Source organism: Myripristis murdjan, chromosome 2 (assembly GCF_902150065.1).
Source record: "Myripristis murdjan chromosome 2, fMyrMur1.1, whole genome shotgun sequence".
Lineage (NCBI taxonomy): Eukaryota > Metazoa > Chordata > Actinopteri > Holocentriformes > Holocentridae > Myripristis > Myripristis murdjan.
The window spans coordinates 11,700,892-11,725,000 of NC_043981.1; the positions used below are offsets into that span (position 1 = coordinate 11,700,892).

The window sequence follows — 24,109 nt, forward strand, 5'->3', positions numbered from 1 at the left end:
TCCCTTCCTCCCAGCCAAAACCCCCCCATCTTTTCTCATCACGGTGAGCTGACTGTTTGTTAATGATGTCTCACTGCCGTCCTTTTTCTTTCTCTCTGTCTGCTGATTTTGTTTTTTTATTTATTTTTTTTTTTTTTCTCCTTCACACTCTCTGGTCTGTATTCATTCTGTTTCTTTCTTGGGACAATTTCTCCTCTGTCACTCTTTCATAAAAGTGACGGTTAATTTCCTGTTGTGTCTAGGCTACAGTTGGATCACGTGACCCCACCCCCCACTGAAAAAAAAAACAACAACAAAAACAACAACAAAAAAAGGGAAAATAGAAAAACAGACTATGATACATACAATATATGCAACACAGAAACAGAAGAAGAATTCACACACACACACACACAGCTCAGCAAACACAGAGACATACTAGAACACAATACACAGAACACACACAGGTAAAAAAAAAACACACACACACACTATCACACACACACACTAAGTCCATAGGGAGCTGCAAACAGTCTCTTACAATAGGACATCTCATTAACTTAGCATTATCTACCTACACAACCACTCCATCAAACTCTCATTAGGGGGAAGGAGGGGGGTCTCGGAGCCCGCCTGCTCTGGTGTCCCACTTAATACGCTCCCCACTGTCACTGGAGCTACTGGGAACCATTATTAGCGTGTCAGTGTCATCATTAGCCCGCCGCCGCCGTCGCCCCGGCGTCACCTTGGTGGGGCCAAAAGCCTGAGGAGAACCATTCCCCTCGCATGTGAGTTCCTGCTCACAGGCTGTCGGCATGGACTGAATAATTTGCCAGTATGAATCTGTTTTAACCCCAGTGGAATCAACTCTGTTACCAATTTGTAGCAAAAAAAAGGTCTTAGGTTGGTAAACAAATCCCCTTCATACATAGATAAATAGATAGATAGATATAGATATAGATATATTTCAGGTTGTGGCTATCTAATTCTGGGAGGGAAAGTTATTGCACTAAAATAAAACAAACTCTACTATCATGGAAGGCAGAGCAGGTTTTAATATAATGTGATTTGAAAAAGCCACTTAGGTGGTTAAATTATTTGTTTTGTTTTTTGTTTTAAATGCTCTTTGAGTGGTATTATGCACATATAATATTCCACTTTCCACAAAATATATGTAAATGCGGGGAATCAAATCAAAAGATACACTTTAATAGACGAGATTAAGAGAAAACACAACAATAGAAATAATGTTGGGTGGAAAATTGCATTGCAGAATCCCCCGCAGCTCTCAGTTCGTTTATTTACCGTCTGTTGATGAGGATATTTCATTTTCATCAAAACAGCTGACTCACGTCGTGTCAGTGACCTCCCTCTCCTCTTTCTATTTCCAGCTGACTGAACCTCCTGCGAAAACGCAAAGTCAGCCATCACGGAGGATGACAGTTGCACTTTACAAAACCAGGAAAAAAAAAAAAAACGAAACAAAAAAAAAAAACAAAGGGGAGCTCCCAAATGGCCCGACTTGGACAGACAGCGAGCCGCCAGTCGCACAGGAGGTCCACTGAAAAGCAACCGGCTGGCTGGAAACTGGACTGACTGTAATTACTACAGCTACTGTCACTGGCTTCTCCTCATTCTCATTACAGTATGAGAGAGGGAGACTGTGTGTGTGTGTGTGTGTGTGTGTGTGTGTGTGTGTGCTCAGTTAGCCTTGCTCTAATGAGGCTCTATAAGTAACATTGCGATCAGAGCTTGCTAGTGTGGTGATGTCACTAACCTGACCTGTGCAATTAGCCCTGCGGGGAAGGGGGGCGAGCGAGGGCGAGAGACACGCGCACGCAGAGGAGAAAGAGAGACGGAGGGATGCTTATTCTCTTACACAATCTCAGCTCACACTAAAAAAAACATATTTGCCTTATCAAACGGTGTCAGATTTGTGCAGCCGCAGTCCAAACTAAACAGCCCGTCCCTCGGCGGACTACACGGCGTCGCCGCGGCCTTCTCTCCATAAATCTTTTAAGAAATCATCTCTCTCTCTCCACCCGTCGGCTACTGTTCTCAGCATTAGGAGTGCTTTGTTTTCTGCGAGTGTGACAACAACTCTCTCTCTCTCTAGTGTGAGTGCAGTGTGTGCATGTGTGTGTGTGTGTAGTCTTAATAAGCTTCCCTATCTGGTGCAGTGGGGAGTCAGTGGGTGGTGGGGTAGCGGCAGGACTAACAAGGGATGTGAGGAGTCTGTCTGGCAGTGTCGGTGTGCTTGTGTGTGTGTGTGTGTGTGTGTGTGTATGTGTGGCATTGTGGAGGAAGTTAAATTTCCAGAACAGGGACAGACTTGTTTCAGGGACAGACCTGATTGATGTGTGTGTGTGTTTGTGTGAGTGTGTGTGAGGGCAGAATGCAGGCATCCACATCTGCACCCACACATGCATTCACACACACACACACACACACACACACGTCATTATATACTGTAGCTCATATCAGGTTGTCTGCAGGTCCTGTAAAATATTTTAAATTATCTAAACTTAAGGCATTAAAATGTCTGCAAATATCTGTTTGAATAAAAAAAAAAGTCTTTGATTCAAAAGCCTCACATTTCCTTGAAGTCTTAGATAAAATGTTGATACAAAAGTCTTAAATTCAGTTGCGTAAAATCTAAAATGTTCGTGTTAAGTTGACCTGGATAAAATGCTGGACACTTGTTGCACTGTTTTTCTATTTTCTATCAGCCCGGCCACAAAGACCGGTTAACAGGTAAAAAAATCACAGAACCGTCTCTTATATTTCATTTTAATTGCGATTAAAAGGCCCTCATTGTCCAGCATTTAAAGCTGAAAGTTGCAAACGCCTTGTCATGCGATGTATGCGGGAACGAGGACACGCGAGTCAAAGCCGTCCAAAAATAGCAGCACAGCAACACAGCGGAGCATGAAGCGCTGATCTCTCCACAGAAGCTGGCTGAACATCCTATCTGCCTCGGAGAGGAGAGACACAGAGGGAGGAGAGAGAAAATAGCAAATGAGGGAACAAGAACACAAGCAAGAGAAAGTAAACAAGTGGCGGCGGGGAGTGAGGAAGAACAAGTGAGAGAGAAAAAGCTAGATAAACAAGTAAGAGAGAGAGAGAGAAAGCTGGGCTAAATATCCAATCTGCCTCTGAGAATGGGGGACAGAGATGACCAGAGAGAAGGGGAAGACGGAAAAGAGACACAAAGTGAGAGAAAGTGAGCCATGCATGGATGAGCCGAAGCTCCCATGAAACCTGAGCTTGGCTGGGGAGGAATAAGGAGGTTAGGAAGATACAGAAGCCGTGGCGGTGCGTTCAGAGGCATGGGGAGAACGGCTAATCAGCCAAGCAGAAATGTTATCGCAGTAATTAGATTGCTGTGTACGTATTTGGTGAGGCGCACGCATATCTCAGCGGAGTTTGCAGGCAGACAGACAGAAAGACAGAGTGAGAGAGGAAAGAGAAACAAACCGGGAGAGGCAGAGAAAGGGGGGAAATGAGAGAGATTAACACGAGGGAGATGTGATGTAACACGGTGCCGCCTTCTTCTGTTTTGGCAACGCGGCGCGACGACTTGGAAACTATTTCAGGCCCAAAAATAGAGAGAATCACGTTCAAGGCAAGGCTTTGAAATCGCTGTCGCTCGCTGCTGAAAACGAGGATCAGGCCCCTGTGTGGGGCGGCGTGGCAATTATAGCTCACATGTACACAGTTCACACACACACACACACACTTGGCCAACAGCGAGGTCAAGCCAGGCCAGCGGAGGCACACGGTGTGACAGACAGCGGCAGCGGCCTCTCCCAGCCTCCCCCTGCGGTAAGGCCCGCCTCCCCTCAATGATGAAAACCGCCAGCCGGGCCCGGCGTTTTCCCACAGGGCATAATTAAATCTATTTATCTGATTTCCTCTCCATATGCCTTGTGCCGCATACCAGCAACGTGGTCCAAATCAGCCCCCATTAATGCCTGATATTAGGAGTTATACAGCTAAATAGAAGGAGAGAGTGTGTGACAGATGAAATCACGGCGAGGAAAAGACCCGCCCGATGCTAATGGTGGTAAAAACAGCCTCGCTTAGAACGCATTAATAATTCAGGGAGGGAGATGGGGATGCTAGATTGGTCCGTTAGTTCTTATTTTGATTCCTAATTCTTGAAGCTACAGAATATTAACTCCACCTTGCAGCAAAATGTGATCAGAAAACACAGATAGAGAGACAGAGAGAGAGAGAGGGGGGAAAGAGATGGAGGCAGAACTAAACAAACCGAGAGAGGACGGACGGCGAGACGGAGACAGAGATGAAACGCGGTGAATGAGCTCCGTAAGCGTTTCTGACAGCGACACATTTTTGGCTTTTGTCTCCGAGTCTTATCGTTTACAATGTGAAATAACACAATGCGGCGATTAAACCACACTGTCAGCTTCAATTTGCTCCATACTCAGCCGTGTCGGATAAAAACGGTGAAAATCTACAAGTCGTCCGCTCATTTCAGGGCGCCATGTCGGCAAACAAACACAATATTCAACGTCGTCCTTTTCAGAGCCGTATTAATAGTATGGAGGCGATAGAAACTAGTAAGGGTCTCTGAAAAGACACAACAGTAGTCCCAGCAGACCAGAACGCACTGCAGCCACATGTCACATTTTTTTTTTTTTTTTTTTTGGAGAAAAAGGAGCAACTTTCACTTTCTTCCGCTGGGAAAAACTTTCCCTGCCTTTGCTGTTATCATCACTATAATTATTGTTCTCATGCAAGCCACAGCCGAGGCCAATTTAACCCCCCGGTTCTCGCTGTGTTGTGAAAAGGCTTCCCGGGTAGTGTAAGGGGAAGGCTGTAATGCATTGGACGCTGCACACCGGCGATATCCATCATTGCAGAGCATCAGAAAGTGGATGTTTTCTTTAATCTATAGCCTCAATAGGCAACCAGTAAGAACTTAGCAGAGTTATAGTTATAGTGAGTTGAGTTATAGTGGGTTATAGTGAGTTAACAATACAATCACAGTTTCACGACGAGACTAAAAATGACCGAATCAAAACATCTCGTGCAAACATAATATATCACAGTGCAAATGCTGTAATTATAATCCTGCTGTGTCATTTGCTTTTTTTGGTTGGACAACGAGGATTTTTAGCCTTTAAAGCCGGAATGAAATGCAGCGCCGGTTGTTTACTCGCACCGCCGTCGTCCTTTGCTGAGCAGCTGTAGATGCCAGCAGGTGGGTGGACACCCCGGGAGGGTCTTGGGTGGGGTGATCTTGTTTCAAAATGGAGTGCCTATCCAAGTCTTGCAGATGAATGTGATAAGTGTCATGCTTCCTCCTGCAACTTAAGCCACATGTTTTCCTCCTGTCCCAGTTAACAAAAATTTTGGAGTGACTATGCTATGATCATGTCTAGGGTTCTGGCTAAAAATATTACTATGAGTCCTTTCTTAGCAATTTTTGGCCTTTCTGTTGATTCTTCCAATATCAACTCTCTACAGTCGAATATATTAAATTTTACATCACTTTTAGCAAGACGCCGCATTCTTTTTTCATGGAAATCCCCTAAGGCCCCTTCCATCTCCCTTTGGCTCAGGGATGTTATGTCTTTTCTCTCATTAGAAAAGATAAGATTTTCAGTAAAAGGTAACACTGCTAGATTTGTTCATAAATGGAAATCTTTCATAGATTACTTTAACTCTTTGCAAACCTTGCCCTCTGACTGACCCCCTCCCCTATCTATTTTGTTTGTTTGTTTGTTTTTACTTTATACTCCCTTTTTAATTTTATTACATGCACATTTATATGGGTGCGCATGGGTATATGTTTTGATATGTATGTATATGTGTATATATGTATGCATATATCTGTACACTTTTTATTTAGACTTGTGCTTTAAATCATTGTACTGTATGGACGCTGGAATTTAAAGTTTGTCAAGAACTTTTCTTATTCGTTTTAGTTTATGGTATACATTCGTTGCACATTATATTCATTTATCTGTCTAACTTTTTTTTTTTTTCTCCCCTTGCAGAGTCAATGTTCTGTTGAGCCCCCTTTCTGGGCCTTGGTGTTGTTTTGTTGTTTGCTTATTTGTTTTATCAAGTCAAAAACGGGAAATATGTGTAATGTCACTTCTTCATCTCCACTGCTGTATTCCCACTTAAAAACATTAAAAAAAAAAAAAAAAAAAAAAAAAAAAATGGAGTGCCAGTGGGGGGAAAAAAAAATGTTTTAAGAAAAGTCAGTGAAGTAATTATTGGAAACTGATACTGACTGATGACCTACATCAAGACCTCCAGATGCTATGAGTTTATTTTGTGCTGTGGTGCAGCGTGAACCTTCTTCCCCTTTAAATGACTGGAATTTAAATGTAGAGGAGAGACGATGGAGACAGACAGACAGACAGACAGGCAGACAGACAGACAGACAGACAGGCAGACAGGCAGACAGGTATTGATGCCCAGCAGGTTGCTCTCAGGAGAGTCCAACAGCGGAGAGCAGAAATGGAAAGCTTGTCTTAATCAACGCCTGGACAGTCCCCTGAGTGATGATACTTGAATCAGACTGGAGAGAGAGAGAGAGAGAGAGAGAGAGAGAGATGGAACTGGAGATAGAGGGAAGGGGAGGGAAAGAGAGGAAGAGGAGACGTGTGGTAGGAAGGGAGGGAACAGGAAAGGAGACAAGCAAGAGACGGGAGAGAGAAGGAGACAGAAAAATGGAAAAGCAGTGGTACAGGATGGAGATAGGAAGCAGGGAGAAAATGTGGGAAAAGAAGGGAAAGAAGAGGAAGGACAGGAAAGAGAGAAGGAAGGAGGAATCAGTGAGGATGAGAGGGTTTTTGACACCCACAGCGTGCCAGCATGGAGACGCCGCGTCGTCCGGGGGCCGCCTCGTGAAATATGGGCTTCCCTTTAATTGTTTGCATTCTGATACGTGGCATATTTTAGCGATTCCGCACAAAATCCGTCGCCCCGGGCAATTTGTCTTGTCTTCCCTCTTCCCTTCCCACTTCTGTCAGGGAAGCCATTAATATTTAACGAGACCACTGGGCTACACGCCTTTTTCTCACACTCAGCTATTGTGGAAGCTGCTGTGTTTTTTTTTTGTGTGTGTGTGTGTGTGTGTGTGTGTGCGTACAGTACATAAAATAAACACACACATAAAATCAGTAATTGGGTGGCAGCGAGCATAATTCCTCTGCTGTCTGTCCCGTACTTTGCTGCTTCTAACAGCGCGGTTACAGACAATCCATGCGCTATAAACAATATATACAGTGCCGAATCGAGACATTTGGGCAACCACAGCACACACACACACACACTCATGCACAAACAACCCTCAAACAACACACAGGCATACGTTTAGAGCATCATTTAGTGTCAAATTCAGCATTAAAATCATGTTGGAATAGCATCTTTCTAAAGCTCGCTGAATTAATTTAATTAACAAAAGAAGGCTCTGCAAATTAAACGTTTGCTTTATCTGTGTCACACCGTCCCGTGAAGAACATCCCAAATGATGATGCAAACCCAATTCATCATATTCATTGGATGGCTCTGCTACCAAACTCCAATATGTCGAAGCTGCATGGATCTGAGGTTGCATTTCAGTTGCACCATTTTAAAGCGAGAGTAAAATTACATTTTTTTTTTTTTTTCATGATGAAGTCTGGCTGAAGAGTGCACAGCTCACTTTGGAAACATCCTGCCAGCTTCATCCAAACTCTAAAGTTGTGTTTTTTTGTTTTTTTTTTACCCCCTTTTTTCCCCCTAATGCATATTAATTAGTAAATTAAGGTGCATGTTTGCATATAAATTGATGCAGGGTGGCGTTGGCTCCTGTGAGACCGGCTGTGACATGTGACACATCAGCGACATACGAGCAGTCAGCAGGATAATCTCAGTGGTACCGTGAGATACCGCCATCCATGTCTGATCATCCACTGTGAGCGTATTCACTGCTGAGAGACGAAATGAATGTGAAATCAGTCATTTTGCGCGTGATAGATCGGGGTCGTGAAACCCCGTCCCGAGACTGAGACGCGGTGTCGTGCGGCGGGAGAATGCCAGCTCACTCCGGCTCCAGACGAGAGCCAAAGGCAGGCGAGGAAAAAGGGAAAAAGGTTAAACTCCTGGCTCCTCCGGCCCTCCACACCTCCGCAGACAAGACACACTTAACCTTCTCCATCTGGAAGACAGAGGTCTGGCTCCGGTGTGTGTGTGTGTGTGTGTGAGACAGAGACAGAGTATGCGGGGCAAAGAGAGACAAAAGTAAAAAGAGTTTGTGTGTGTGTGATTTTGCATGTGTGGCCCATTACCTGACCCTTAATAACGGAGGAAGTCCATCCATCACTTTTGACGCGATGATGGCTCGACAGGACATTGTAGGTGCAATCGCTTCCTGGCGCCTGGTGTTTTGTGTGTGTGTGTGTGTGTGTGTGTGTGTGGGCGTGCGCTCGTGCCTATATATGCGAGATCAAATCCTAATTGGTCGCGACTGCTTCCTGTGGCCGCATGAAGTCCTTTAATTGGCCGGTGAGCGATGGGCACTTGGCCTCTGAAATACCGCTGAGCTGTCTGGGCCGATCCAATCCGCCTGAACTTCAAACCGCCCGTCCCCCCGGGTCAATCCAAATGTCATAACTCGATAGGCATTGATGGATCGTGAAAACCGATCAACACAAATGGATGTCTCCGCTCGCCGTCTCATTTGATAATGACCTTATGGACAATAATTCACCGTACAAATGTGCATATCGTGTTCCCCCCCCGGCGGATGAGTCACCGTCGTTACCGGCAGAAATAAAAATGAAGAGTTTCATTTCAGTTGAAAAATGTGACACCTACTCTGGTTAAATGCCTTCTGCCTCAAGTACAACTCCGGACATTATTCAAGTTATGAGGGTTTTGAAGTCATCCGCTTACATTGAAAACAAAGATGCAGCCACCTTTGTTTTGAAATATCGAGTGTATTTCATCAACATCAAGCCACATTATTTCCTTGTAACGGACATGCAGATGGTGTTTTGAAATCATTCAAATGTGAGAGGGAAGACGAGGAGGACAACTTGGGTGGCAGAGGGAGCAGCGTATAACTTTTGAGAAGTTACCTAGCGGCTGGTTTGAATCACCTTAATTGGTGGGGGAATGTAAAGTATGGGAAGTAAAAAAAAAAAAGCAATATTGTTAATAAATAATTTCTAAGTGCTCTGGTGGAGCTATTTCACAGTCAAATAGGTGTAGTGTTCAGTTGTAACCCTCCCTTCCCTTCTTTTTCCTTCCCTCCTTGTTGAAGGCCAATATTGTAAATAAGAGAGTGCCCTGAGCCAGCTGGTGTGGTGGAGGAAGAGGAAGGGAAGCAGGTGGAGTCGGGGTATGAAAGACAAGAAACATAAAAGCCTTTCGTGTGAGAAGAGAAGGGGGGATTTTCAAGGGGATGTCGAGAGACAGAGAAAGGGAAAGCAGGGGGAGAGAGAGAGAGAGGCGGGCGGGAGAGGCAGAGGCTTGTTGTGACGGCCCCTTTATCAGCTGATATATATGCATGAGGATTTCCTCATCATCTCCACTGTCAATTCCCCGTCCCTCTGATATTTGACTGACAGCTCACATCAACACCAATAAACCCGCACATCATTTCAGGAAAGCTGCCCAACGCGCTGGATGGAGGGTAAGAAAGAAGGGGAGGAAAAAAAAAAAGTTAATTTGTTTTTCTGAAGGCTGCCGACGGTGATAGTGCCCGTGTCTGTTTGCCTCCCTGGCAAACTTGTAAATTAGAATTGTGCCTCACTAGCAAGTACAGGAGGCTGCCCCTGCTTTTTGCGAAAGCTCGTTTTTTCCGACACCGATGAAAATCCTTGGCAGCTTTTCAGGGCGGCGGCGGTCTTGTGGGCAGCGCACAAATTTGAATTATTAAAAAAAGAGGGGGGAAAAATAAATAGCTGTCATTTTAAGACGACTTTTCCCTAAGAGGGGTGAATCAGTGTTAGCTGTTAACAGCATTTCAGTGTTATGGTCCATTTTTGGGTTGAGGGGTGTGTTGAGAAAAACTGTATTAGGACTTGTCATGACAGACAGGCTGGAGAGCGAGAACAACCCCCAACAACTATGACTGTGACTGAGTACAGAAAAACGCCCTGCAGCTGTGAGTACAAACACAAAGCCTGATGCAAACCACGTGCTCTGAAGATATAGATCAAGAAAACAAGCACACACACAGGGTCACACGCACGTGCACAAATTAACGGCCCAGTCTGCATTGCTCTAATACATTCCATGTTGCGGAGATAAACGCTTACATTGACCCTGAGCACGGGATTTGCATGATTGCTGTGTCCATTTCTTTAAGCGGGGCTAATCTCCGGACAAGATGCAGCTTCGAATGCGAACGTGAACATACTGTATGGATTCTGCCGAGGGCCTTTATGTTCCTCGGGCACACACATCTGTGCACGCGTGTGAGGCAACACTGATTAGTAAGCCGTGGCGGTGTTTTCCATACTTGTCAAGTGTTTAGAGAGAAATTATTTGTGGTTCAGAATACATTATTTACAGAGAGATAAAAGGGGGGAATGGAGATGAATAGGGAGAGATAATGCTTATCCACAAGAGATATAAGCTCATCCATGAGTGCAAAATGTATAGCCCGATGCATATTTTATTAAAAGGAATACAAACATTGATATAGACTCTAGCTTGAAGACTGCAGCTCCTCTCACAGTCCCTTAAATGCCAGGCAAGATGGTGGATCAAAGCAATCCACCTGCAGTGCATTAAACGACATCAGGATTAGGTAACGCACCTCCAATTTACCCCCATCACAGCTTAGAGTCAATGCTAAGACACCCACGCAAACATGTCAGAGGGATTTTGGTATGCCTACCAACGCTGCTGACAACCAGGGGCCCGTTCACAGCCGAGCATGTGCGTGCATCCTTCCTTCCTTCCCTCCTTTCCTGACACGAAGTTAGTGCCAGTCTGATGTCATTAAAGTCACACACCGTGATATTTTCACATGAACAAACGTCTGTTTTGCTAATTTCTGTATGGGCGAAATGATATAACACAAAACTGATTCAACCTAAACCCAGCTCATGAAATTGTGCTGTTTTTTACACTTGGTGACAGAAGCTCCTTCCAGGAAAAACCCATCCTCAGATGCACAGGAAGTGATGTGCTTTACATTTATGGCAACACACAGAAGAATAACTGTGTTCTGAGCCTTGATAACCAACCTGGCTGAAAAACAAAGAAAAAAGGGGCCACCTACATGAAGTCACACTCCATTGACAATCTACGGGGAAAAAGACGCCACAGTCCCACCCACGCTGTTTGATTGACGGGTGATCTCTGGGCAGCGAGGGCTTACTTTGTGAAAGCGAGCACCGTGGAATCCATATCAGGGAGAGCGAATAGGAAAAGATGCACACGCGCACAGAGGGCAGGAAGTGATAATGAACCGAGGAAAGACAAAGGAGGAAGGGAAAAAAGGGAAGGAGGTGGGAGGGAAGGAAATGAAGCCACGTGAGGAAGGGAGGACGAGCTGAAGGAAATGACGAGGCGGAGTACACGAGGACAGTGGTAATCCATCTGAAATGATCTCGCGGCGGGCCCCTCCACTGTGACAACGAGGCTTTGGCTCCGTGGAGAGCGGCCCACCAGTGACTACCTTTCAACCCCGCTCATCCTGCTGCTCGGCGATAGGATAAGAGCGGAACGGACGGCGCTAATTGGCTTGCTTCCCTGTCGGATTTCCCAGCGCTGCGTATGAAAGCGGAGGGGGGGGGGGCGGCGGCGGCGGTATATCATGTCGGAGGCGGATTTGTAAACAGCGGATCAAGACACCGGCTTTCATGTCCCCCAAATTGGCGGAGGGATGGTGGTGTGCTGTCACAGCGGGACGCCCGCTGACGGCGACAGCTCAACATTGATCCTGACTGAGTGACTGACTGACTGGACAGAGGGACAGACGGGGCATGTCAGTGCTCTGCAGAGCTTATGAGTAATGACACACACACACACACACACACACACACACACACCAACAAACAGATGGAATGACACACAGAGGCCTCTATGCACCAAAAAAGCAGAATAAAAAAAACACACACAGTAAAAAAACAGTGCCGCCGTTCAAGCTGCATGTCAAACGTCGCCTGAGGAGCGCCATTCATCCCTTGACATGATCCGAGGATGTTTGCCGCACACGATATGCTTCAAAACATGACCTGCTGACTCTGTCGTGTTGAGTCAAAACCATAATATGTCTAATCCCCTCCACAAAAACAAGATGGAGTATAAGCTCAAGCGCACGCCGCACACACTGGCACGAGAATTTACGCCACATCGACTTCATTAAGGGAAGGCAACTCGCAAAAGTGCCGTGACTCACAGCAGAGGGATTTTTCTTCAGACTAGACCGTCAGTAATAACGTTGGCCAAGGTTAAAATGAAATGAAAAAGCAGCGACCGACTGAATGTCATGATTGTAGACGAGAGCGGGACAGTGCAATCAGGTGACACCAGCAAAAATATCTTAACTTTTTGCCATCCTCTGTGACGAAATTTAAAAAACACACACAGTCACACATCAAACACTGCAAAAACTCAAAATCTTACCAAGATTATTTGTCTTATTTCAAGTCAAAATATCTCATTACACTTAAAATAAGACATGATCACCTCAGAAGTAACTTGTTTTTAGACAACTGTCTCTTGTTTCAAGTGAAAATTTGCTTGAAACAAGAGAAAGTTTGCTTGTTTCATTGGCAATTTTTTTTTCTTGTTTCTAGCTAATTTTCCCTTATTTCAAGTGAATTTTCATTTTTTCCACTGGCAAATTTTGCCAATGAAACAAGCAAATTTTCACTTGTTTCAAGTGAAAATTCACTTGAAACAAGTGAAAATTGTCTAAAAACAAGTTACTTCTGAGGTGATCATGTTGTATTTTAAGTGTAAAGAGATATTTTGACTAGAAATAAGACATTTTTTACTTGAAATAAGACAATTAATCTTGGTAAGATTTTGCGTTTTTGCAGTGAAAACCAGAAAATACGGCAGATCTGGAAAATGAAAAAGTGATAATCCAGGTACAACAACACCCTGAATTATATGACCAGCATCTGAAATACTTGGAGGTATAATCACTTTAATTTGCAACAACAGTCTATGTTACTACAGTGGATTTATAGCTACAGTTTTATAGTTAATTTCTTTTTTCTGCAAACAATACAAACATCAGCACAGCAGCTCATTGTCCTCTGATGTTTTTCTGCCGTCCTGCCGGCTCCACTGCGTAGTTTGTTGTTTGTCCCGTGCCATATTGCCGACTGCAGTTTACGGTCTTGTGGATTCCATGTGAATGCACCATTAACCTCTTTGTTCTACAAGAGCATGTGGATATGGCAGAGGGGCGTTGAGAGAAAACAGCGGCGCAGTGTCAGTTACAGTGTTAGTCTTTCACCCGGCCTGTCAGTGCCACGGCACCCCGGGCGACGTTCCAGGCAAACACTCTGCTACCGTCGGCTGAATACTGACAAGACAGCAGTCGGCTGAACACGGAGGGTTTCATCTGCATGGCTGTGGTGTGCACATAACACCGAGATGGAGGTCTGAAGGGCATCTCCCACAGACTTGTTTGGCAGTGAGGAGGACGTGATGCAAACAGGCATAGATGAGGCTTTTGTGCTAAACACCAAGAAAGAACCGAGAAAAAAAAAATCTTTTCTTTTCCCTCATGATGTCAGAATCAGAATCAGAATCCTTTATTGATCCCCAGGGAGAAATTACTTTTTGTTACAATAACAACTCCCACTCCACGTGTACAAGTAAAAAGAGCAAATAGTCAAGAAAAATGAAGAAAGGAATATAAATATAAATATAAATATATATAGAATAAAAAGAAATATGTACAAGTGCAAACATGGACAGGTTATTGCAGGTTATTGCACATAAGTATGGTATTGAATATGGATTATTGCACAGAGGGAATGTGCACAAGAGTTAGTTTATGGGGCCAGCCCACTGACTCAGAGTGTCTGACACTCAGAGTGAGGAGTTGTACAGTTTGATGGCCACAGGCAGGAATGATTTCCTGTGTCGCTCTGTGGTGCATCGTGGTGCGATCACACCAAAAACACCTCAGTCAACGTCATACTAAATGATTTAATGGCCTAAAATGTTTTTATACAGCTCATCCACTATGTAACAAGTTGAATCGTCCCTTGAATATTAAAGACTGATGGTGTAATTCTGACTAATAATAATAATAATGGCCCTATCAGATCAATTACTGCAAATCTAAAATGCCAGAACAGAGTACAAAAGTGTGTTATCTCCATAAGTTTTGGGAAAATTGAGTCTGATTTTGACCTTTAATTTCAGTGCAATAACTGTGCCAGTCTATTTAATTTTTTATATGCTGGAACACAAAGCAAAGGTGCATCAGTTCTCAGTGAGACCAGGCAGTGACTTCGATGGGACCATTACAGCGTTTTTGAAATGAATCCCTTTACATAAGAAAGGATGACATATGGACTCTGCAAAAACAATGTTCTCGCGGCCAATATGGGATTTTCATGGGTCACCTTCAACCCAGCTGTTTGCAACTTGTTGCCGCCAAAAACAACATGTTCCTCAAATACAGTACTGGCGGAGCTCGACTAAATATTTATGGCCGCTGAAAGGACAGGGACAACTTCCAACATTTGTTGTGCTAGCTGCTGCTGCGCACACTTTCATTGCAGAAGCAAATTGAGGTCATATGTTTATAATTTGCCCTTTTCCTAATGCTGCCATTGGAGTAAAATAACATTTGAGAGCGGCAATTAGATTGAGCTGCACAATATTCCAGCTAATTAAGTCATATTTCAAGTTCAATAACGATCAAGTCGGCCAGATAAAAGCCAGGGAGAGAGAGGCCGGCGTGCAGCGCAAGAATCTGGAAGCTCCTCACAACGCTCGGCTCTCTTGTTGAGTTGAAAAAGCACCGCGCTTCTGTGCTCGGCTCAACAATGAATCATTTTTCTGGCGATTTTTTTTTTTTTTTGGGCCATTCACAAGGTTCAGTTTGCGAATTTCAAACATGTGTGCGTGCGCAAGTGTGTCTTCAAAATGTTGTTTACACTGAATTGGCCTCTTCCACACAGAGAACATAAGTTTGCGCGCGCGTCTGTGTGTGTGTGTGTGTGTGTGTGTGTGTGAGACTGTGCGCTCGTGTGCCAGTATTCACATCGGTGTCAAAGAGAACATAGAAACAAGCAGAAGGCAGCTGAAGGCAACAGTTCTTATGAATGTAATTGAGTTGTCTGTTTGAATCTGTATCAGAAAGCACTCGCGCGCCTCTGATCACCGCGCAAATAACTCTGGCCTCGCAACAGTGAAAGTGGACATGAGAGGGAGAGAGAGCTTAAAAGAGGGAAGGAACCAGATCAAAAGATCACAACTCCAATATGTAAACACAGGAAAAAAGGAGGGGAAAAGAAAAAGAGCTGGAAGTGATATGCCTGCGGGATATACACGCTGAGATTCCAGGCCAAACCTCATATAAATAGAAACAATCTGTCGCAATGTCAACTTTTACACATTTTTCTGTCTGTTCTAGTACCATCATTAGTTTGTTAATGGTGCTCTATAAACAGGGAAGCAATGCTAAATGAAATGGTGGGTAAACTACAGCCTACGGTGGGTGATAATCACGGGGCGAACAACCTCTAATATGAACAAATATTAATTATACTGTCAGAAAGGCTTTAATTTATATTTCTTTTGCTTGCTAAAAAATCTCATGACCACCAGCAGTTTGACAGGACGTAATATGAGGTGTTTAATTCATCAAGATTTATGTCGGGCCACGAGTTACTCTATATTTATCTCCCTGATTCTTTCTTTCTGCATGTGTGTGTCCTTCCTCTTGCCCTTTCCGTCCCAGCCCTGCTCTCCAGCGCCGGGCGAACCGCTGTGTGAACATCTCTTCCATTATTGCCCTTGACACTGCGGCCGATTGGATTCTTATCTGCCTTCTGTAGGCCAACACTCAGCCTCTGCTATCTCCCCTCGCAGCCTAATTGAATCTCAAGTGTTGGAAGTGCGGTGATACACTGACCACACCGTGTCACTGCCAATAGATAAGGATTCCTGTCGGAGGATTGGGCCACCACAATCACTGTGGGGACACGTTGATAAAGGGGGCGACAAGCGGCTTGGGTTGGGAGTGTGTTGGTGTGACTCGACTTGGATTGAGCGATAATGTATATCCTCCATTATGGAGAGGGCTGCGTCCATATCCAATAATCCTGCGGTGCTCACTGGGTAATTTGTTCCAACTTAACAAGGGGGAAAGTAGGCCAGGTGTACTTTTGTTTTTGCCTCACTTTCCTCCCCAAACCTAACTTTAACACCTTACAAGAGGGACGTGTTAGAAATCGCCCACTTGGATAAAGGCGAGATTAGGGGGTGCTAGAGAAATAAACAAGTTGTAAAGGAAAAAAAATCAACACATAAGTCTGGATTCACAACAACTCAGATCTAGAGTCACTGGACAGATGAATTCACTAGAGCTCCACTAGCTTGACTGAACCTTAACCTGAAGAATCTGAACCCAACCAAGCCAGCGAGGCCAAATAGTGTCTTCCGAGAGCAGAACTCAGAAAAGAAAAGAAAAAAACGATATGGTTTGGCTATGATAATGCATTGTCAAGATCTGTATAAGTCATTAATGGGTTTCAAATCCAGCCCGACCTCAAAAGGAATGGAAAAAAACGACAGATCTGCTCCAAAAACCCAAAGCGGATCCCTCTGGCAGCACCACTCCACCACATTTAAACATGAGCTGAATTTGACCCAAAAACACACAAAATCTTTTCACCGGCTTGTTTGGGCCCCAGAATGAGACCCGACAATAGCATCATTCATCCCGGCCCACAGATTGTGTTATCTCATATTTGCTTGCTCAGCGCATGATCGTTTGAATGTAGGAACTCGTGGTCCTGGCATGACCACGGATGGGCTGCTTTTTTCATTTAATGCCATGGGGGAGAACGCTATATAAAACCAGTCTAGATCGTCCCTGACTAATTACAGTAGTAAGGAGCCGCTGTGCTCATGTGGATGCATGTACACGCTGGCTAACAGAGTCCAGCCCACAACATGATGAGAGCACTGAGAGCTCTTGATGCCTGCAAGCTCAAATTGTCTCCTCAGAGGAAATCCTGGCCAAATCCGTGCACAGCATTCAAATGGCCAAAGCACAAGAACTGTATGTATTCATTCATTGATTTTTACGTTAAGAACTTACCTTAAAAGACCGAATCCTTTCCTCTTCGTCTTCTTCTCTAAATCCTCTGAGGAATCTTCCGTTTTCTTCTTCCCTTTGCCTTTCTTCTCTTTCTTCTTTGGTTTGCCCTTCTTCTTCTTCTTTCCGTCATCAGTGTCCAGGCCCTGACGAGAGGAGCCGCTGGCCGGTGTGTCACGACCAGAGCTCTGCTCTGATAGGTCGTCATCTAAGAAGGGGGAGGGACCAGAGGTGAGGGACCAGAGTTTGTGGGCAAAAGGTCACAGCGGATGCACACACACATGGATCCAAATATGGCACAAGTGCGCGTGCGACAACATTTGTAAGCTGAGTCTGTGTGGGTGTGTGTTTCATTTTGCTGTCTAGAAATCTGTGCGAATGTGTGTGTGTGTGTGTGCACTCTGTTCAGCAGCCTAGTTAGTCTTCCATTAGGCAGCCTCTCTCCCAGTCCAGGGGGCTGGCCAGAGGCAAGTCTCCACACCTGGATGAGCTCTGGCAGCACAGTCATATCCATTTGCCCACAGCACATTTTCACCCTCACAAAGCCAACTCAGGCCACAACACAACTCGGTCAAATGGTGGCCGTAAATTATTCTTAGTGTTTGGTTTAATGCTCTTGGGAGTACAAGATACATGAGGTTTACTGCACCAGGACGTTTTTGATAGAGCTGTTAATGACAGAACAGCCTCTTCTTCTTCACTCCAGCCTAAAATCTATAGTCAACAAAGCAGAGGCACTCATTAATTATAGCTAACACTGAGGATGCTATTCTCTTTTGTTTCTGTCCTCAGTTATCACACACACTCAACATCTCATACGCACGTATCTGTGAGTTCACGAGGTAAAGCATTAAAAATGTGCTGCTGTAAGATATAAAGTTCCTCTTCCTAAATTGCTGACTGGATAAAATCATATAGCATTTCATTAAGGTACTTAGGCTAAGCACTGTCCCTTGGCAGGCCTCTGGCTCTTCCTCAGTGCCAGTGTGTTATATAAAAGCTAAGGGATGCGCATTGGCAACGCAGCCGCTAATGCAAAATGGATGCAATGTCTAGGAAAGAATCCTAAGTGACAGCCTCAGATTAAAAACAGCATTCCCTTAAAGCATTCATCATTTGTTTTGCCTCTTCCTTGTGGTCATTTTTCAACAGTGTCTACGTGCCGTACTTGTGCAGGAACCGCAACATCCTGACTTGAACCTTGCGTTTTTGTCTGTAAAATGTGCACAATGTGCCTCACCATCTTCAGAAGGTCCGTCGTAGGATTTATCGATGGCGAGGCGGAAACTCTGGTTGCACCCTCGGCCGCGGACCATGTGCGGCCGTGGGCGGTGGAAGGGCACCTGGGCTTGCATCTGACTCTGCCTGGCCTCCGACACGGCCGTCTGGAGGCTCTCCAGGGAGCTGGACTTCCAGAGACCCAGGGTCGGGCCCAGCACTCCCCCAGATGAAGGCTCTGATAGACCGAGGAGACAAGAGGGGCAAGAGGGCTCATGAGTGTGGAGATGTTGAGAGAGAAAGGGAGAGCTGTGAAGGGAGTGCAAGGGAAAAGAGAGACTCAAGGAAAGTGAGACTCCGTGCGCCAGATATTACTGAAGTTGTTAATATTCTTGGGACTTTTTGCTTAGAAAACATCAGATGCACTTATTTTTACTTTTTTACAGGGACCTGCAGATTTCAAAGAGCCAAAATTAAAGGTTTTCAAGATGTTTTTGCTGCTGTGTGGAACTGAATTTCAGACAAATGAACAGAAAAACCTTATGTTCTCCACTTTCACTAAAAGTAAATATTTGCATCAACATAAAACTAAGAATTAAAATATTGTCAAGCCCATGTGGTGAAAAAAATAAGACCTCTGATAATGGTATTAACAATATTTTAATACATTAATTTTAGATAATGTGGACTTTCTCTGCGTAAATCCTGATTTAATACTGAGCCAAGAACATCAGCTGACATATTTTCCTCCAAGCGCATATATAGCATTTGGGGATGAAACTCACTAAGAAAGGGTAAAAAGATAAAAAGCAGAGAGACAGGTGGGAGAGTGAGGCAGAGGAGAGAGAGAGAGAGAGAGAGGGAGGAGGAAGAGGAGGTTTTAAGAGAAATGGAGAAAAGCCGAGTCAGAATCCTATAGGAAAAAAAAATACAAAGGGCGGAAAAAGAAGCCACAGATGAGACAGCGGAGTCGTGAAGCGGCAGCGGAGAAACAGCACTATGGGGGCTGACAGGCTCATGCATAAGCGAGGGAGAGGAGGGAATAAATGAACTGCCATCGTACAGTACTCAGGTGTGGCCTCCAACTTGAGAGGGAAAGAGAGAGGAGATGGAACAGCAAAAAAAAAAAAAAAAAAAAAAAAGGCGATGAAGGCCACTACTGATTCAAAGCTGATTAGAAAGGAGAGGAGGAGCAGTGTGGAAAGAGAGAGAGAGAGAGAGGGAAGGTTGAGATGATTGCTATATAGACGAGGGCACAAAATAGAAAACGAAGAGGAGGGAGGAAAGAGGGAAAGGGTACTGCATGGGCAAAGAACGACAAGTTGATAGTGTTGCCAAAATGGAACTGGCTTTAGAGGGTGTATGAAAGAGCAGAAAGGACAGATGAGAAATGACGGAGGACAAACACCTCCAACTCAGCAAAGTGACGGCCTCAAAGACCATCCAGCCACCGCAATGCGCCATCCCCGCCGCAGGTAAACACCATTATGAGACGGTGACAAGTGCTCTTTTAACAAGTTACAGACAGGATGCAAGCGTCTGAAACTTTCCTGTAAGAATGACTTTCTCGCGTTGTGCCACTCGCTGCTTAGGACTTTTTTTTTTTTTTTGTCATTTCAGAGGCTTCAAAGCTCAGAAGTGGAGCGTGGAAGAGGAAGTGAAACTGTGAGAAGCGGCGATAGAGTCGAAACGGGGGGGAAAAGTGAGTGGAGCGCCGCTGCCTTTTAAGTCCTAAATTGACTTTCTGAGAGGACGCGGGATTTATGGGGAATAAGGGGTTATAAATAGAGAGGGGGGAGCGCTCAGGAATAAAACGCTCAATTTGAGAGGCAGGATTTGTGTCACAAATGTAATTATGGCTGTCCAGCTCGCAGCCTGATAGAATTAAGCTCCTTGCCAGCGCACTGCTGCACTATACACAGAGGGAGACTGTGTGTGTGTGTGTGTGTGCATACATGTGTGTGTATGTATGTGCATTATAAAGAGACCATGTGAGAATTTTGGTCTGAGTAAAAAATTAAAACTCATGATCCATCCTGTGTGAAACAGTGTCCTTGACTGCCTTAGATGAGATATGAGTAGAATATAAGCATAATGCACTACTACTTGAGTGTGTGCATATATGTGTGTGTGTGTGTTTGTGGCTGTAGGCGCACTCACTCCATGCATGTCAGGCTGTTGAGGCTGGAGGTAAATGAATAATGAGGGTTTAATAGGATGGATGAGGGGGAGAGAGCTGGCTATCATCACCCGCTCGATCCAATGGAGGGTGAAATCAGCGTTTATCACATATCGCTGCCCGCTGTGCCAGCAGATGCTCTCGCGGATCCGTTCATATCATGTCCGCATGATTGCCGCTGATTCTAGCCGGTGCCGATCTCTGACAAACAGCCAAACAGGCCCGGACGCCGGGCAGTGCCCTTCATCGCTGCAGCATTCTTCCACTTAAGTTAAAGTGGCCATGTGTGACACTTTCATATTAAAAAATGTGTTTTTGCCACTCTCCACTGATGAATGATATTGCCTCATGGTGATTCGGCCTATAGCGTTAAAGACGCCACGAAAAGGCACCTCACTTCCTTGACTTGATGTATGTTGTGTTAAAACAGGGTGTTGGGCTGGAACATGACATGCAGAGCGATCGTTCAAAAGTGTAAACAGACAGGAGATCAGTTAGGAAGAGAAAAACATCTGATGTGACAGGAGGAGTAGCCTGGTACAGCTAAACTCTGATTTTATAACAGAGTCCGGGCTGTTGGGTTCAAACGGTTTAGAAAAGGGGCGTTTACAGAGATACAGAGCAGGTAATTGGATCAACCATCTGTCTGTCATTAACTAATTTGTCCAATCACACACACAAAAAAAACATATGACATAATATGAGACCATCAAAGTTAAACAAACAGCAGCAACAGTTTGTATGTTGGCGCACGATTCTTTCCATTCTTTTACGGAAAATCTACATCAATGTCCTGTTGTTCCCATCTTCCAGTTCAATGTACTGAACAATATCACTGACTACGTTTACATGCACACCATATTCCGGTTCGGCTCAATATTCCGGTTAAGGTAACTGCGCCGCGGCAACTGGAATATTCTGTTTACATGTTACTTGGCATGTTCCCGTGTTTCGGCGTATTCCACTCTCTGACGTAATGCGACACTTGGCCACGGGGGGCAGCAGCACGCGTACAGGCGTCTGGTCTGCCGGAAATACAGAAGAAGTCTTCTTCTTCTGTCGCTATTTGTGTGTTTTCTCCCATCGATATCCTCCATGATATTTAAGTCTTTGATCAGCTGAAGGCAGACTGCAGTCTCCTGGCTCTTGCTGCTTTTCGCCGTGCTGTAGTGTGCACTATGTCGTTTTCCCATGTGCATGTGCAGTCGTGACTGAATACAGTTGTCCCTCGCTATGACGCGGTTCACCTTTCGCGGCCTCGCAATTTCACAGATTTTTTTTAGTGCAATTTTGCATGCTTTTTTTTTTTTTTTTTTTCTTTTTTACAGCGCATTGTGTTCTGCGTCCTGATTGGCTAAGGGACTGTCGACCATTGTCAATCAGTCTCCTCCGTGCCGTGTCTCCTGTACAGTACAGAATGCGTTCAGCTTGCCTAAAGTGTGTCTGACACTTTAAGCAACTACTTGGCGGATTTTGCCTATTGCGGGTTATTTTTAGAACGTAACTCTCGCGATAAACGAGGGACCACTGTATTCCGGTTCGGGGAGTTTTCCGACTAAGGTGTTCACATGCCCCAGTATTCCAGTTGGAACAGGAATATCCCAGGGGGCTTATTCAGAATTCTCTCCAACGGGAATATGACCTTAATCGGTTTCGGTGCGTGTTTACATGACTCGTGCGGAACCGGAATATTGCGGATATTCCGAATAATACCGGAATACGGTGTGCATGTAAACGTGCTCAGTGTCGTCATCAGCTAAGCCACGGCGGTAGTTCCTCAAAGGACGGCGACTGGTTCGACTGTTGTTGCTTTCCAATAATGCTTTGGAGGCTGGAGTGCGGCCAGATGGCATCACAAGTCACAAGAAAATTAATTTGCGGCATCAGTTGGCCGTTACAAGGTTATAGGAGCAAGAGTGGGATTGTTTAAAAAAATTGAGAAAGGTTTATTGGTTATATAGTTATTTACAGTATACCCAGGATAAGGTCACCACTGAAGGTAAGTAGAAGTCAGAGTTAATGGTTATGGCGACTTTAATATTCATTATATTTGCTCCACTTTATCTTTCCCAGGAAAAAAAAAACAGTCAGATGTAATGACTCAATCTTCGTCAACAGTCCTGCCCACACTGTTTGATTGACAGGTGATCTCTGGGAGGTGAAATAAAGTAACACGACAGCGACGAGCGCCCGGCATCAAAGACGTCAGCAAACAAGGATCTCACGGATTACCACTTGAAAATGGTGCTTGAATTTCACTCTTTCACAAACACACATCCACTTTGGCACATACACACACACACACACACCCCTCTCTGTGTGATATGTATATTGAGACTTCAGTAGAGGTTGACTGCTGTCTCGTCTGTATTCAGCAGACAGCGGAGAAGTCTTTGCCTGGAACGTAGCCCGAGGGTCCCGTGGCACTGACAGGCCCTGGAAAGACTAACACCGCTCCGTGACATCGCTTTGTACCTCAGAAGTGTCACCTTAAAAAGTGACTGTGACACGCAGGCTTTGAACCCCGAGAGCAAACGCACTGATAAAATGTCACAATGCGATAGAAATTCCTCGTTTCCTAGTTTAAGTACACATTCATCCAATGGGGGGTCAAAACATTACCAATGGATGACATATTGGTTTTTCATTTTATGAATTTTTGCTGCTGACACTGAAGTGCCTGAGTCTCCGATCGCAAAATGATCAAATCTGGATTGGAGTGAAGCCGTATGACAGGCAAATCTCATTAATTTATCCACTGAACGCAAGTATAAATGAATTCAGAATGCCCAAATTACAGCCTTTGTTATACAGGCTTTAAGTTATAATGCAAGTTTCTGCTCAAACACACACACACACACACACACACACACACACACACACACACACACACACTGAATCCTGTCATCTTGCCTCAGCACTTACAACACTCTCCAGTGCCGTGTTTGGTAATGCCAACCTTCTACACAGGGTATTGTGTGTTTTTTCATATCAAAACTCACACACTCACAACTTGATATCCATTTGATAATGTTCCCGCTCCACACACAAACATGCACATATGCAAACACACACACACACACACACACAAAGCCCGACACACTCCAGAAACCTCCCACAGTCTCCCAGCAGGGCTTTCACACTCACCTACCGACTGGACTACAATGTGCTCCACATTAAACAGCTTTGCAGCACAGTGGCTGAAAGGTTGCCGCGGTTACCAAAAAGTGCCCCCCTCCAACGAGGACGGAGGGGGGAGTTCATGGTGAGTTGCCTAGGAGACGCTTTAGACAACTCCACACAGGAGCACGCCGCTCCCGGCCACCCCTGATTCTTTAAATGTGGGAAAATGCAGACACGCAGAGAGCACGCACACACACACACACACACACACACACACACACACACGACCATAAGGATACATACACACTGCAGTGAATATACTGTACCGC

General features: G+C 44.8%; 1 protein-coding gene across 2 annotated transcripts in view; it reads right to left on the bottom strand.

Annotated features, from left to right (window-relative positions):
* The window catches only part of pard3ba (par-3 family cell polarity regulator beta a), a 177,102-nt gene that overhangs the window by 55,378 nt on the left and 97,615 nt on the right, over positions 1-24,109 (bottom strand). For both annotated transcript variants that reach the window (XM_030073126.1, XM_030073117.1), the window contains 2 exons: positions 18,501-18,716; positions 17,264-17,468 (listed from right to left, as the gene is read on the bottom strand). In XM_030073126.1, the coding sequence (XP_029928986.1) occupies positions 17,264-17,468; positions 18,501-18,716 (421 nt within the window). The remainder of the gene's footprint in view (positions 1-17,263; positions 17,469-18,500; positions 18,717-24,109) is intronic.